At 36.8% G+C, this 14,397-nt stretch overlaps 1 protein-coding gene across 3 annotated transcripts in view; it reads right to left on the reverse strand.

The window, feature by feature from the left end:
• ANKRD42 (ankyrin repeat domain 42) overlaps window positions 1-14,397 on the reverse strand; it is an 81,248-nt gene that overhangs the window by 34,044 nt on the left and 32,807 nt on the right. For all 3 annotated transcript variants that reach the window (XM_037744440.1, XM_017544918.2, XM_037744441.1), the window contains exons 6-7: window positions 8,422-8,622; window positions 1,583-1,708 (exon numbers count right to left, since the gene is read on the reverse strand). In XM_037744440.1, coding sequence (XP_037600368.1) covers window positions 1,583-1,708; window positions 8,422-8,622 — 327 coding nt within the window. The remainder of the gene's footprint in view (window positions 1-1,582; window positions 1,709-8,421; window positions 8,623-14,397) is intronic.

The following is a 14,397-nucleotide window of genomic DNA, read 5'->3' on the forward strand; positions in this document are numbered from 1 at the left end:
CCAAGATTGAACCAGAAAGAAACCCAAAACCTGAAAAAATCAATAATGAGTAATGATATCAAAGCCATAAAAAAAAAAAAAAAAAAAAAAAAGCCGAGGACCTGATAGCATCACTGCTGAATTCTATCAAACATTTATAGAAGAACTAATACCAATCTTACTCAAACTATTTGGAAAAATAGAAGGGGAGGGAATACTTCCAAACCCATTCTACAAGGCCAGTATTACCCTGACTCCAAAACCAGACAAAGACACATCAAAAAATAAAACTATAAGCCAATATCTCTGATAAATATTGATGCAAAAATCATCAATAAAATACAAGCAAATCAAATTCAACAATACATTAGAAAGATCATTTCATCATGACCAAGCGAGATTTACCCCTGTGATGCACAGATTTCGACATATGCAAATCAATCAATGCTATACATATCAATAAAGGATAGAAACCATATGATCGTTTCAACTGATAATGAAAAAACCTCTAACAAAATTCAACATTCTTTCTTAATAAAAACCCTCAACAACCTGGTATAGAAGGAAAATACCTCAACATAATAAAAGTCATATGTGACAGACCCACAGCTAGTATACTACTGAATATGAAAGCTCTGCCTTTAAGATCTGGAACACAAAGATGCCCACTTTCACCTCTATTATTCAACAGAGTACTGCAAGACCCAGCTAGAACAATCAGACAAGAGAAGGAAACAAATAGCATCCAAATTGGAATGTAAGAAGTCAAATTATCCTTGTTTACATATGACATAATCTTCTATTTGGAAAATAGTAAGCTAAAAACCTAACCAATAGGAACATAATATATGATCTGTGGACAGCCGGAAGTTATTTGTGAAATAAAGTCCAATTCAAACACGTGAATATATTAATAAGCCTACTATAATTTTACTCTAAGAGTTTAGTAAGAATCACCTGCCATCAGTCCAGGCATCATGGCTCACGCCTGTAATCCTGCACTTCGGGAGACCAAAGTGGGCAGATCACTTGAGGCCAGGAGTTCAAGGCCAGCCTGGCCAACAGTAAAACCCCATCTCTACTAAAAAGACCAAAAATTAGCCACGTTTGGTGGCACATGCCTGTAGTAATCCCAGCTAACTCAGGAGGCTGAGGTGGGAAGATGACTTGAGCCCAGGAGGTCTCCACCTGCACTCCAGCCTGGGTGACAGAACCAGACCCTGCCTCAAGATAAAAAAGAGAGAGAGAAAGAGAGATGATTTCTGTTTTAGTATGAATTAATAGGTCATTTTAAAAATGGTATTCTAAGAAATTTCTCTAGCAGTACATTTCACATCTTAACTAACATGATAATGTCACTATAGAAATTTTATTGGAATTACCCTTGAATAAGATAGTCATGAATATCTGGCATCATAAAATGAACATTACACTTGAATTGAAAATTAGGCATTCTGTATACCATACAAGGCAGACTAATATCTGCTAGGGCATCAGAAAAAAGCTTTATGTTTCATGTGTTTCTGCCTGATAATTACTTTAAAAGATTAATAACTCAGCAGCAATTGTATCAGAACTGAAAGCAGGAATCATAATAACTCACCTTTATGCATAGGAGTTGATCCATTATCAGCACGTTCATTAATATTGATTACTCCATCTTCTACTAATTTCTTAAGCATTCCCAAATCACCCTTAAAGGCAGCCACATGACCTGGAAATGCTAAAGCTATAAATAAAAAATTCAGCATTTCACTAAACACAAGAGTTTATTCTTTTCCCTGTCTTAAGCCGTCACATATTTCAGGTTCCAATATTTTATCAAATATAAGGCTGTCGTAATGGAACAAGTTCAGTTGATGATAAGCAGTAAAAAGAGAGTCGTAAGAAAAAATTATTATTAATCATTCTACTCCTCCTCCTCTCAGGACTTCAAACATGCCAGAAGTATTGTACCAGAACTATTTTTAGCCATATTCTCTTTCTCTCTCATACCACTGCAAAACACAGAAGATGGTCATTTAAAACCCTTTGTATAAAGACATACTTGGAGGCCAGGCATGGTGGCTCACACCACTTTGGGAGGCTGAGGCAGGTGGATCACTTGAGGTCAGGAGTTGAAGACCAGCCTGGCCAATATGGTGAAACCCCATCTCTACAAAAAATACAAAAATTATCCAGGTGTTGTGGCTCATACCTGTTGTCACAGCTAGTCAGGAGGCTGAGGCAAGAGAACATTTGAACCTGGGAGGTGGAGGTTGCAGTTAGCCGAGATCGTGCCACTGCACTCCAGCCTGGGCAAAAGAGTGAGATTCCATCTCAAAAATAAATAACTAAATAAAGACACACTTAGTCTCACGGCCTGTAGTTGCACAGACCACTCCTTCCCTGCTTGCAAGACAGCAAAGACAACAAAACAGACTAGAAGCAGATAAGAAGTGTATATGTGCACACACATATAGAGTCATCCCTTGGAATCCTCGGGGTTCCAGGACTCCAAAAGATACCAAAATCTATGGATGTCCAAGTCCCTTATATAAAATGGTACAATACTTGCATATAACCTATGCACATCCTCCCTTCCATATACTTTAAATAATCTCTAGGTTATTCATAATATCTGAGGCAATAGAAATGCTATGAAAATAGTTGTCATACTGTTTTGCTTTTGTTTGTTTTGATTCAGAGACAGGGTCTCACTCTGTCACCCAAGTGTGGTCACAGCTCACTGTAACCTTGAACTCCTGTGTTCAAGCAATCCTCCCACCTCAGCCTTCCGGGTAGCTAGGGTTACAGGGATGCACCATGATGCCTGACTAATGTGTGTGTATACATATATATATATATACATACACACACACACACACACACACACACACACACACACACACACACACATATATATATATATATATATATATATATATATATATATATCAGTTGGAGGTCTCACTATGTTTCCCAGGCTCGTCTCAAACTCCCGGCCTCAGGTGATCCTCCTGCCCCAGCCTCCTAGCAAAGCACTGGGATTATAGGCATGGAACACTGCATCCAGCTGGTATTGTTATTTATATGCATTAATTTAATTGCTGTATTGTTATTTTTATTGGTTTCTCCTTCAAATATTTTCCATCTGTTGAATCTGCAGATGTGGATCTTGCAGATAAGGAGGACCAGCTGTACATATATACACATACATGCATACACAAACACACATACACACACACACACACACACACTGACGGTACCTAACCCAATCCCTAGCATATAGTTGATGCTTAATAAAATGTCTTTAATGCTAATAACTATATAAATTGAGTCTTTACCAAAAATGCCAGACACAGTAGTAAGCACTTGTAAGGAATGCATCATTTTGCCTTTTTTTTTTTTTTAAGTAAGATCTTCTTGAATACTTGGATACCAAAGGATTGCATAATTTAACCGTCTTAACAAATATAAAATGTAGCTATTCTCATTTTTACATATGGAAAGAAAGAACCTAGAATAGCCAAAGAATATTTTTAAAAGAACAAAGTTGAAAGGACTTATACTACTTGATTTTAAGACTTATTATAAAGCTACAGTAATCAAGGCAGTGTAATAATGGCAAACAGACATACAGATCAGTAAGACAGAATACAACAAAGACCAGCAAGAGTAGAAATATATATATATATATATTATATAAACACACATACACACACACACACACACACACACACACACATATATTTTTTTCTTTTGAGATGGAGTCTCACACTGTCACCCAAGGGGGTGTGCAGCACGATTTCAGCTCACTGCAACCTCCACCTTCAGGGTTCAAGCAATTCTCCTGCCTCAGCCTCCTGAATAGCTGGGATTACAGGCACATGTCACCACATCTGGCTAATTTTTGTATTTTTAGTAGAGACTGGGTTTCACCATGTTGGTTAGGCTGGTCTCAAACTCCAGAGCTTGTGATCCCCCCACCTTGGCCTCTCAAAGTGCTGAGATTACAGGCGTGAGCCACCACACCCAGCTGTATCTAAGGCAACTGGTTTTTGACAAAGGTGCCAAGACATTTCAATCAGTAAAGGGGAATCTTTCCCAAAAATGATGCTGGAACAACTGGCCAAATGTAAAATAAAATAAACATAAAATTTAAATCAACACCTTATTTCATTCCATATACAAAACTTAACTTGATATAGATCAATGATTTAAATGTAAAAACTAGAACTATTAAATTTCCAGAAGAAACCATAGGAGAATATCTTGCTGATCTTGGAATAGGCAAATAATTCATAGATAGAACTAAAAATTCTAATCATAAAAAAAACAGTAAACTGTACTTTATCAAAATTTAAAACTTTTGCTCTTTGAAAGACATTAAGAAAAGAAAAAGGCAGGCAAGCCTGGTGGCTCGCACTTGCAATTCCAATGCTTCGAGAAGCCAACACGGGAAGACTGCTTGAGTCCAGGAGTTCGAGTTCAGCCTGGGCAACATAGTGAAACCCTGTCTCTACCAAAAAAAACTTTAAAATATTAGCCAGGTGTCATGTGGTATGCCTGTAGACCTAGCTACTTGGGGGGCTTAGGCAGGAGGATCACTTGAGCTTAGGAGTTCTAGGTTACAGTGAGCTATGATTGTGCCACTGCACTCCAGCCTGTACGACAGAGCAAGAATCTGTCTCTACGCTTAAACCCAGGAAGCAGAGGTCGTAGTGAGCCAAGATCATGTCATTGCACTCCAGCCTGCGAGACAAGAATGAAACTCTGTCTCAAAAAAAAAAAAGAAGAAAGAATCTGTCTCTAAAAACCAAAACAAAAAGACAAGCCTCTGAATAAGAGAAGATATTAGCAATACCTATAGATACTTGACAAAGAGCTTGGATCCAGAACATATAAGGAACTGTCAAAACTCAATAAGTAGTAAAACAACCCAATTTTTAAAAGAGCAACAAAATAGACACTTCATAAAAGAAGATATATGAATGGCCAATAAGCATATGATAAGATGTTCAACATCATTAACTATCAAAGAAATGAAAATTAAAACCACAAGATTAACACTACATATCCATTAGAATGGCTAAAACAGACTGATCACAAAGACATGGAGCAAATGGAATTTTCATATATTTCTGGTGAGAGATGTAAAACGATTCAACTACTTTGAAAAACAGTTTGACATCTTCTTAAACATATACCGCTACTTTAAGTTCCACTCCTAGCTCTTTACCAAGATAAATGCAAATATATATCCACATATATGTTCATAGCAGCTTTATTAGTACTAGCCCCAAACTGGAAACAATCCAAATGCTCACAACAGGTAAATGGATAAACAAAATATGGCATATCCACACAATGAAATACTACTCTGCCATAAAAAGCAATGAAGTACTAATACAGACAACATGGGTGAATCTCAAAATCACTCCTTTTACATATAAAATTCTATAAAATGCAAACTAATCTGTATTGACAAGAGCAGTGGTTAGAGCTACAGTAAAAGGAGGGATGAACTGCAAAGTGGTATAAAAAAATCTTTGGGGAAATGAAAATGTCTTGTATCTTGATTGTTGTCATGGATTCATGAGTGTACAGATATGTCAAAATGCATCAAATTGCACACTTAAAATTTATTCAGTTTATTATAAGTAAATTATACTTTAATAAATATGATTTTTTAAGGATACCATAACCAAAGTGGAAAATAACAAGCCCCATGTGAGAGGAAATATCTGTATCAGATGAAATCAATAAATTATTGGTATTAAGAATCTATAGAGAACTCAGACAAATTATTTAGGAAAGGATAAAGAACACAATTTTTAAAGGGGGAGAAAACATAGGCAATAAGTAGAAAACTAGAAGAGTCAATTAATTTATGAAAAGGTGTTCAACCTCATTAGTAATCAAGAACATGCAAATCAAACCACAAATTACACTTTTTCATATCCAAACAACTGGTAAAAGTTTTACAGTCTAACAATACTGAACACTGTGTTTCTCTGAGTTCTCACCCGACAGTGCTGATGAGACCGTAAACTCCTACAACCACTTTGATGAAGTATGTAGCAGTATCTTTTATGTTGAGGGTGGGTAAAACTTAGAGTTTTCTAACTATTTACAAAGCATTTAGAAATTAAGCTGATTATCTAGTAAGCTACTATGTAAAAGAAAAAGAAAACAAATAAAAATAACAAATGAAAATTAAATTTAAAAGTTTTTAAAAAGAAATAAAGCTGAGCTCTTAAACTCTGAGTCTTCAGAGAAGATAAGCAAGACTTTGAGAGGCCTCATCCAATGTTGACAGTGTGCCATACAATACTACCATTTTCTATGTAGGCTATGTGTGGAAAAGGTAGGGAAGCACTTCTCTAAAGAAATCTTTTTATTTTATTTTTTTTTTTTGAGACAGGCTGGGCTGGTGTGCAGTGGTACAATCATAGCTCACTACAGCCTCAAACTCCTGGGCTCATGCAATCCTCCCACCTCAGCCTCCCAAGTAGCTGGGACCACAGGTGTTTCTCTCCATGCCCTGCTAATTATTTTTAATTTTTGTAGAGACAGAGTCTCCCTTCTCCCTATGTTGCCTAGGGTGGTCTTGAATTTCTGGGCTCAAGCAATCCTTCCACCTCAGCCTTCCAAAGTGCTGGGATTATAGGCATGAGCCACCATGCCTCCGTTCTAAAGAAATTATTGTACATGTACATAAAGAAATACGTACAAGAATAGCCATTACCATACTGATTGTAATAGTGAAAAGTTGTAAGGAACCTAAATGTCAAACGGAGAATAGATAAATAATGACTTTCACAGAATGGAATCTAATGAATATATAAAATAATAAACTGGGATACCATTATTAATTAACAATTTCAAGAACATATTATTTTGTGAAAAAAGCAAGTTAAAGAAGGATATTGTTTCCTATGATCTGTGTTAACAAAATAAAAAGAAAAAAAACAGGATAGTATTTTTATGCCATTCTTATAGTTTCAAAAGGAGTGTCAAAGACTACAAATTGTCCACCAAAACCCCCTTCCTTCAACAGTAATAGAGCTGCAGCTGGGAGAAGGCTTCCCAGCTAGGTAATGAACTATGCATCCTTCCTTGCAGCCTATTTATGGCCATGAGTAAACTCTTGCCAACGGAATGTCAGCAACCCTGGTAAGTGTAACTTCCATCTTGGAAATACCTGTTTTTAGGCTGATACGCTTGTTCCCTCCCAACCCTCTGCTGGATTAGCAACAACTATAAGGAACCTGGAAGATAGTAGCAGGTGCCTGAATGGCTACATGAAACAGATTTACCCTCTAACTAAGCCTGACATATATAAGAAATAAACTTCTGTATCATTTAAGCCACTGAACTTTGGGATTTCTTTATTACAGCAGTTTAGCCTCCTAACAAATGCACAAAACAATACACATATTTGTATGAATATATGTAACCAAATTATAAAACCACAGAATGGAATGAAAAATCTAAAGTAATAGTTTAGTTTTGGGGAGAAAGAAAAGGTAATGATATTAGGGAGACAGATCCAAAAGGCTTCAACTCTGTATTTTATTCTTTTTTTTTTTTTTAGAGAGAGAGTTTTGCTCTTGTTGCCCAGGCTGGAGTGCAACAGCATGATCTTGGCTCACCAAAACCATCGCCTCCCAAGTTCAAGTGATTCTCCTGCCCAGCCTCCTGAGTAGCTGGGATAACAGGCGTGCGCCACCATGCCTGGCTAATTTTGTATTTTTAGTAGAAATGGGGTTTCTCCATGTTGGTTAGGCTGGTCTTGAACTCCCAACCTCAGGTGATATGCCCACCTCGGCCTCCCAGAGTGCTAGGATTACAGCGTGAGCCACCCTGTCCAGTCTCTATATTTTATTATTAAATTTAGTGATTCACTGCTCATTATGTTAATCTCTTTTTTTTTTTTTTTTTTTTTTTGGAGACAAGGTCTCATTCTGTCACCCAGGCTGGAGTACAAAGGTATAATCATGGCTTTCCGTAGCCTTGACTTCCTGAGCTCAATCCATCCTCCCACCTCAGCCTCCCAAGTAGCTGGAATTATAGGCATGCCTCCACATCCAGCTAATTTTTGTATTTTTTGTAGAGATAGGGTTTTACTCTATTGCCCAGGTTGGTCTCAAACTTCTGAGCTCAAGCAATCCACTCACCTCAGACTCCCAAGGTGCTAGGATTATAGGCATGAGTCGCTGTATCTGACCTCTACATATTTTTGTCTAAAATATTTCATAATAAAGAATCTGGATGAATGTATAAGGAATGATATGTAATAAATTTAATATGTTATATATTAAACATGTTTATATTTTTACGTATGAAATATATAACATTTGCCTTACATCTTCTTTTCCTATTTCATTGATTCTACTCATTATATTATCATCATCATCATCACATTATATGCTAGAACATATCAACTTAATTACTTACTTTCTTGATCTTCCAAAGCGTTTCCTTCATACTCAGCCCCCTGGATAAACTGTATGATGTTCTGCTTGAAGAACCTCTGGGCCAAATCCAGTACATTTTCTCCATTATCATTGAAGGCTTTTAAAACTTGTGTCGCACCGCTCATCCTACTGAATAGGAATTTGAAACAGTGAAGGTGGCCTTCCATGGCTGCTAAGTGAACTAGAGGTAAAAAAAATTTTTTTTATTTAATTTTTTTAAAATTTTTATGTATGTATTTATTTATTTAGAGATAAGATCTTGCTCTGTCACCTATGCTGGAGTGCAGTGGCACAATCATAACTCACTATACCCTCCAACTCCTGGGCTCAAGGGAATCCCCCTACTTCATCCTCCCAAGTAGCTGGGATTATAGGCAGCAGCCACCATGCCTGGCAGAATTTAATTTTTAAATTGAAACTAAAATAACTTGAAAAAAGAAATAATACATTAGCTCTATTCCTCATAGGGAGAAGGCTATCCCTTTCCCAAATGACAGGAACACAGAGAAGAGACCTTTTACCCAGCCTGCATTTCTTTACACAGTCAGCCTTCTAGTCACTTCAAAGCAGTGAGTAAACAGTTGAATAGTTATACTTACCATGAGTCTAGAGAGACCAGATGAGGGCCACCGAAAAGCAGCCCCAGAAAGTTATCTTAGAAAGTGAAATCCCAATTATGCAGTTTATAATTACATAATAAAATGCTTATTATGTAAGTAAAATAAATAAAATTTAATATTCTAGAAAAAAGTGGAAGAAATAAACCAATAGTCATTATGCAAATAAGAATATTATAATATTTTTATCACTATGCATTTGTCACTTTTCTATAATTTATTCTTTTTATTACAAACAAGAAGAATGGATTGAAATGCAGGCTAGGTGTACACACTGACTTCACCATTTACAGCCTAAATCTCAGAAAATAATAGAAAAGATATTTTTTAAAGTTATAAAAAACTAAAGAAACAAACAGGAATGCCATAGACAGAAAAGATATTTTAAAGAATTGCTGAAAGAAAGCATATTGGATCAGACTCAGGGACAGCCATAACCTAAAACTTTATGGAAAAGAAAAACAAAAAAAGGAATGAATCTGGAGTTGTTACAAGCATAGAGGCAATAATTACAAAGATCAAGACAGGCTTTATACCTGTTAAGAAGTGACCACTTGGGAAATAAGCCCAATTCACATACCTTGACTATGGAGAAGCAGGGTAATGCCCAAGTGGCCAGTATAATTCAGGTGAAACAAGAAATCCCAGATAAGAAGTCCAGAAGATAAGTTGCTGGCACATATCAATCTATTCTCCCTCAGCTGCCCCTCACACTAAACACTGCCCCACTAAAACTTCAGATTCCTCTAACTGCTTACTCATCATTTACACTTCAAAACATACACAGAACCTGATTAATTCTATCTTTGCTGCCGCTATACTGGTCAACCCAAATAGTAGCCTGATTTATTGCATCAGGCTTCCAACTGCTCTCCCTATTTCTTGCCCATGCCACTGCCACACTCTCAACTGCAGTCTGGTATAAACATAACAGTCAAATGATCCCTTTATTTTTGTTTGTCTTGAGACAGGATCTTGCTCTGCTGCACAGGCTGGAGTGTAGTGGTGCAATCTCAGCTCACTGAAACCTCCACCTCCCAGGTTCAAAGCGATTCTGATGCATCAGCCTCCAAGTAGCTGGGATTACAGGCATGTGCCACCATGCCCAGCAATTTTTTGTATTTTTAGTAGAGACGGAGTTTCACCATGTTGGCCAGGCTAGTATCAAACTCCTGGCCTCAAGCACTGCACCCACCTTGGCCTCCCAAAGTGCTGGAACTACAAGCATCAGTCACTGCACCCAGTCCAAAATGATCCCTTTAAACATAGGTCAGATCATGTCACTCCTGTGATCAAAACCCTCCAATAAAGTTGGGCATGGTGGCACAATTCTATAGTCCTAGGTATTCAGGAGGCTGAGGCAGAAGGTTTGCTTAAGCCCCAGAGTTCAAGTCCAGACTGGGCAACACAATGAGAAAGACAGGAAAGAAGGAAAGAAAAAACAAACAAACCTTCTAATGGCTCCTCTTACTTCTCCAACCTTATCATCTAATATTCACCCCCTCACTTCTGTTGGAACTACACTGACATGCTATTACTCAAACACACCATGCACATCCCTGCCTCAGGAGCTTTACGCTTGCTGTTACCTCTACCTGAAATGTTCTTCCTCCAGGATATCCACAAAATCTGCTTCCTCAACTCCTTCAGGTGTTTACCCAATTGTCACTTCCTCAGTGAAGGCTTTCTTAACAACTTATTTTAAATTTCATCCCCTCTAATACTATCTACTCTCCTTTCTTACTTTATATTTAGCTAAACACATATCCTTATGTAATATATATTTTGCTCATTCATTTAGACGATTTTCTGTCTCTCCCCTCACCACATGTAGGCAGACTTTGTCTTTTATTTGCTGTAACATCCCCAGCTCTCTAAAGAAGAACTGACACATAGTATGTGCTCAATAAATGTATGTCAAATTAATAAAAATTTTTTGAGAGGGTTTCTACTTCCAAAGTGGCCCATAGAAGCAAGCTAGTTTCACTCTCTAGTTTCACAGAAAACAAAAACAAATATACAATACTGAGATTATCACTAGCAATAGCCCAGAACTCAAATATGAGGATGAAACAGTTTCTGGGGCCACAGTCAAGTGAAAAAACTGAGCAGTCAGTAAGAGAATCGGACTTCCATATCCCAGACATGCCTCCCCCAATTCTGCCCAGCACCAAGCTCATAAAAATTTTCCCCAACTCACAGTTTCTATACTAGAAAAAGTGAAATCAAAGTAGACAAGAAGCTTCCCCCTATCATCTTAGGCTCCCTGGCAGAAGACCTCTCCCTGCCTCCAGCCACAGGGAGTACTGGGTGTGCCTGAAGACAAATATATCCCTGAGGACAGCCAGAGACAAAGAAGAGAGGTAGGACTACCATCCTCAGTCCTGGAAACTCTGCTCTGTAACTAAGCGAAACGAGATACCAAATCAGAGTGGCATTACCATACTAAGGTTCTTTCCACAGTTCCCCTGGGCACAAACTGCTAGCAAGCCTTTCCACATTGCTGAGCTATCCCTTTTGGGACCTCACCAATTTGGAATGGACTGCACTCCAATGGTTTGTTTACTACAGCCAAGGCAAACCTGAGCCTAAGGTGCCATTTAGCGCCAAAAAGGAGGCAGAGACCTACCTGGAAAAAAAAAATCAACATGAAAATTACAAAGAATCTCTAAACAAACCTATCCCATAAAAACCAAAGCAAGTCAGACAAAGAAGACTGGAAAAACTAATCCCTCAATGCAAAGACATAGATGTGCATCCATTAGAAATAATAACAGAGAACATAACCTATCCAAAAAGACAAACCAATAAACCACTGACTGACTCTAATAAGATGTCAATATGTGAGCTCTCAAAGAATTCAAAATAGCAATTTTAAGGAAACTTAGTGATCTCCAAGAAAACATAGAAAAGCAATTCAGAAATTGATCCCAAAAATGTAACAAAAAGATTTTAAATAATTTTTAAAATCAAACAGAAATCTTAAAATTGAGAAACATTTGCTGAACTAACAAATTCATTAGAGGGTCTCAACAACAGAATGGGTCAAGCAGAGGAAAGAATCAGTGAGCTCAAAAATAGGCTATTCGAAAATATCTAATTAAATGAGAAAAAAATGTAAAGAAATGACAATCACCTACAAGAAATAGAAAATTATCTCAAAAAAAAAATCTAAAAATTGCTGGTGTTCAAGAGAAAATGAGGAAGAACAAGTGGTAGAAAAGTTATCCAAAGAAATAATAACAGAAAACTTGTCAAAACGTTAGATAAATATCCAGAAATAGTAAGGTCTTAGAACACCAAAATACTCAACCCCAGTAAGACTACCCAAGGCATATAATAATCAAACTCTCAAAGGTCAAAGACAATGGGAGGATCCTAAAAGCAGCAACAATAAAGAAACAAATAACATACAAAGGAGCTCCAATTTATCTGGCAACAAACTTCTCAAGAAAAACCACATAGGACAGGAAGGAACAGAACATTTTCAAAGTGCTAAAAGGACAAAAAAACAAAAACAAAAACAAAACCCTGCCATCTAATAATCGGCAAAGTTCCTTCAACTATAAAGAAAACAGAAAGCCTCTCCCGCACAAACAAAAACTGAGAGAATTCACAATTACCAGAACCATCTTACAAGAAATGCTAACGGGAGTTCTTCAATCAGGAAGGAGAAACACTAATGTGAAAATAAAAAACATTTGAAGGTATAAAAACCACTGGTTAAATTAAGAACATGGACAACCCTAGAAGACTCCAATAATGTAACAGTGTTGTGTGATAACTAATATGAAGACTAAAAGACAAATCTAACAAAAATAATAGCTATCACAACCTGTTAAGAGACAGGCAATACAAAAATACGTAAATTGGTGGGGTGCAATGGCTCACGCCTGTAATCCCAACACTTTGGGTGGCCGAGGCGGGTGGATCATTTGAGGTCAGGAATTAGAGACTAGCCTGGCCAACATGGGGAAACCCCATCACTATGAAAATTACAAAAATTAGCTGGGCATGGTGGTGGACACCTGTAATCCCAGCTACTTGAGAGGCCGAGGCAGGAGAATCTCTTAAATCCAGTAGGTGAAGGTTGCAGTGAGCCAAGATTGTACCACTGCACTCCAGTCTGGGTAACGGAGTGAGACTCTGTCTCAAAACAACAAACAAAAATCCAAAACTATGTAAATAGAGACAACGAAAAGGCAAAATGTGCGAGAAAGAGTTAACATACAGGGCATTTTGTTTTGTCTTTTCCTTGTTTCTATTCCTTTCTTTGTGACCTAAGGTAAGCTGTCATCTCTTTAAAATAATTTGTTATATCCATAAGATGTAAGATTCACGGTAACTGCAATGCAATAACCTATATTTACTAAAAAGCAAAAATTAAAACATACTACCACAGAAAATCACTTAACCACAAAGAAAGACAGAAAGGAACACAGAAGTTACAAAACAACCAGAAAACAAGCAACAAAATGGCAGTTGTGAGTCTTTACCTACCAATAACAACACTGAATGTACATGGACTTAACTCTCCAATTAAAAGGCACGGATTATAAAGAAACATGGCCCCACATACACTGCCTATAAAAAAATCACTTCAACTATAAAGACACATAAACCGAAAGCGTAGGAATGGGAAAGATATTCCATGCAACTAGAAGCCAAAAAAGAACAAGAGTAGCTATATTTATATTAAATAAACTATAAGTCAATTCCACTACTGGGTATATATCCACAAGAAAAAAAATCAATATATCAAAGAGATAGCTGCAATCTCATGTTTGTTAATACACTATTCACAATAGCTAAAATATGGAATCAATCTAAGTACACATCAATGATGAATGTATAAAGAAAATGTAATGTATATTCACAATGGAATATCATTCGGACAAAAACGAATGAAATCCTGTCACTGTTACAAGATGGATGGATTTAGAGGTCATTATGTTAAGTAAAATAAGTCAAGCACAGAAAGACAAATACTGTGTTTGCCAGATCAGTAGGGTGATTACAGTTAACCATAAGCTGTTGTGTATTTCAAAATAACTAGAAAAAAATAATTTAAATGTTCCTAGCATAAATATTTAAGGTGATGGTTACCCCAATTCCCTTGATTTGATCTTCATACATTACATGAATGCATCAAATTATCACAGGTACACCAAAAATATGTATATTTATCAATAAAAAACAATTTTATGAGAGCGATTTCAACACAAGCAGTCTAGACCTGAGGCCACATTCTTTATTAACATCCATATTATTATAAATACTCTACCTGGTTAAAAATAAAACAATTATACATGTTTAAAGAAACAATTGGATTTTTTTTT

Source organism: Cebus imitator, unplaced genomic scaffold, assembly GCF_001604975.1.
Source record: "Cebus imitator isolate Cc_AM_T3 unplaced genomic scaffold, Cebus_imitator-1.0 Scaffold174, whole genome shotgun sequence".
Classification (NCBI taxonomy): Eukaryota; Metazoa; Chordata; class Mammalia; order Primates; family Cebidae; genus Cebus; species Cebus imitator.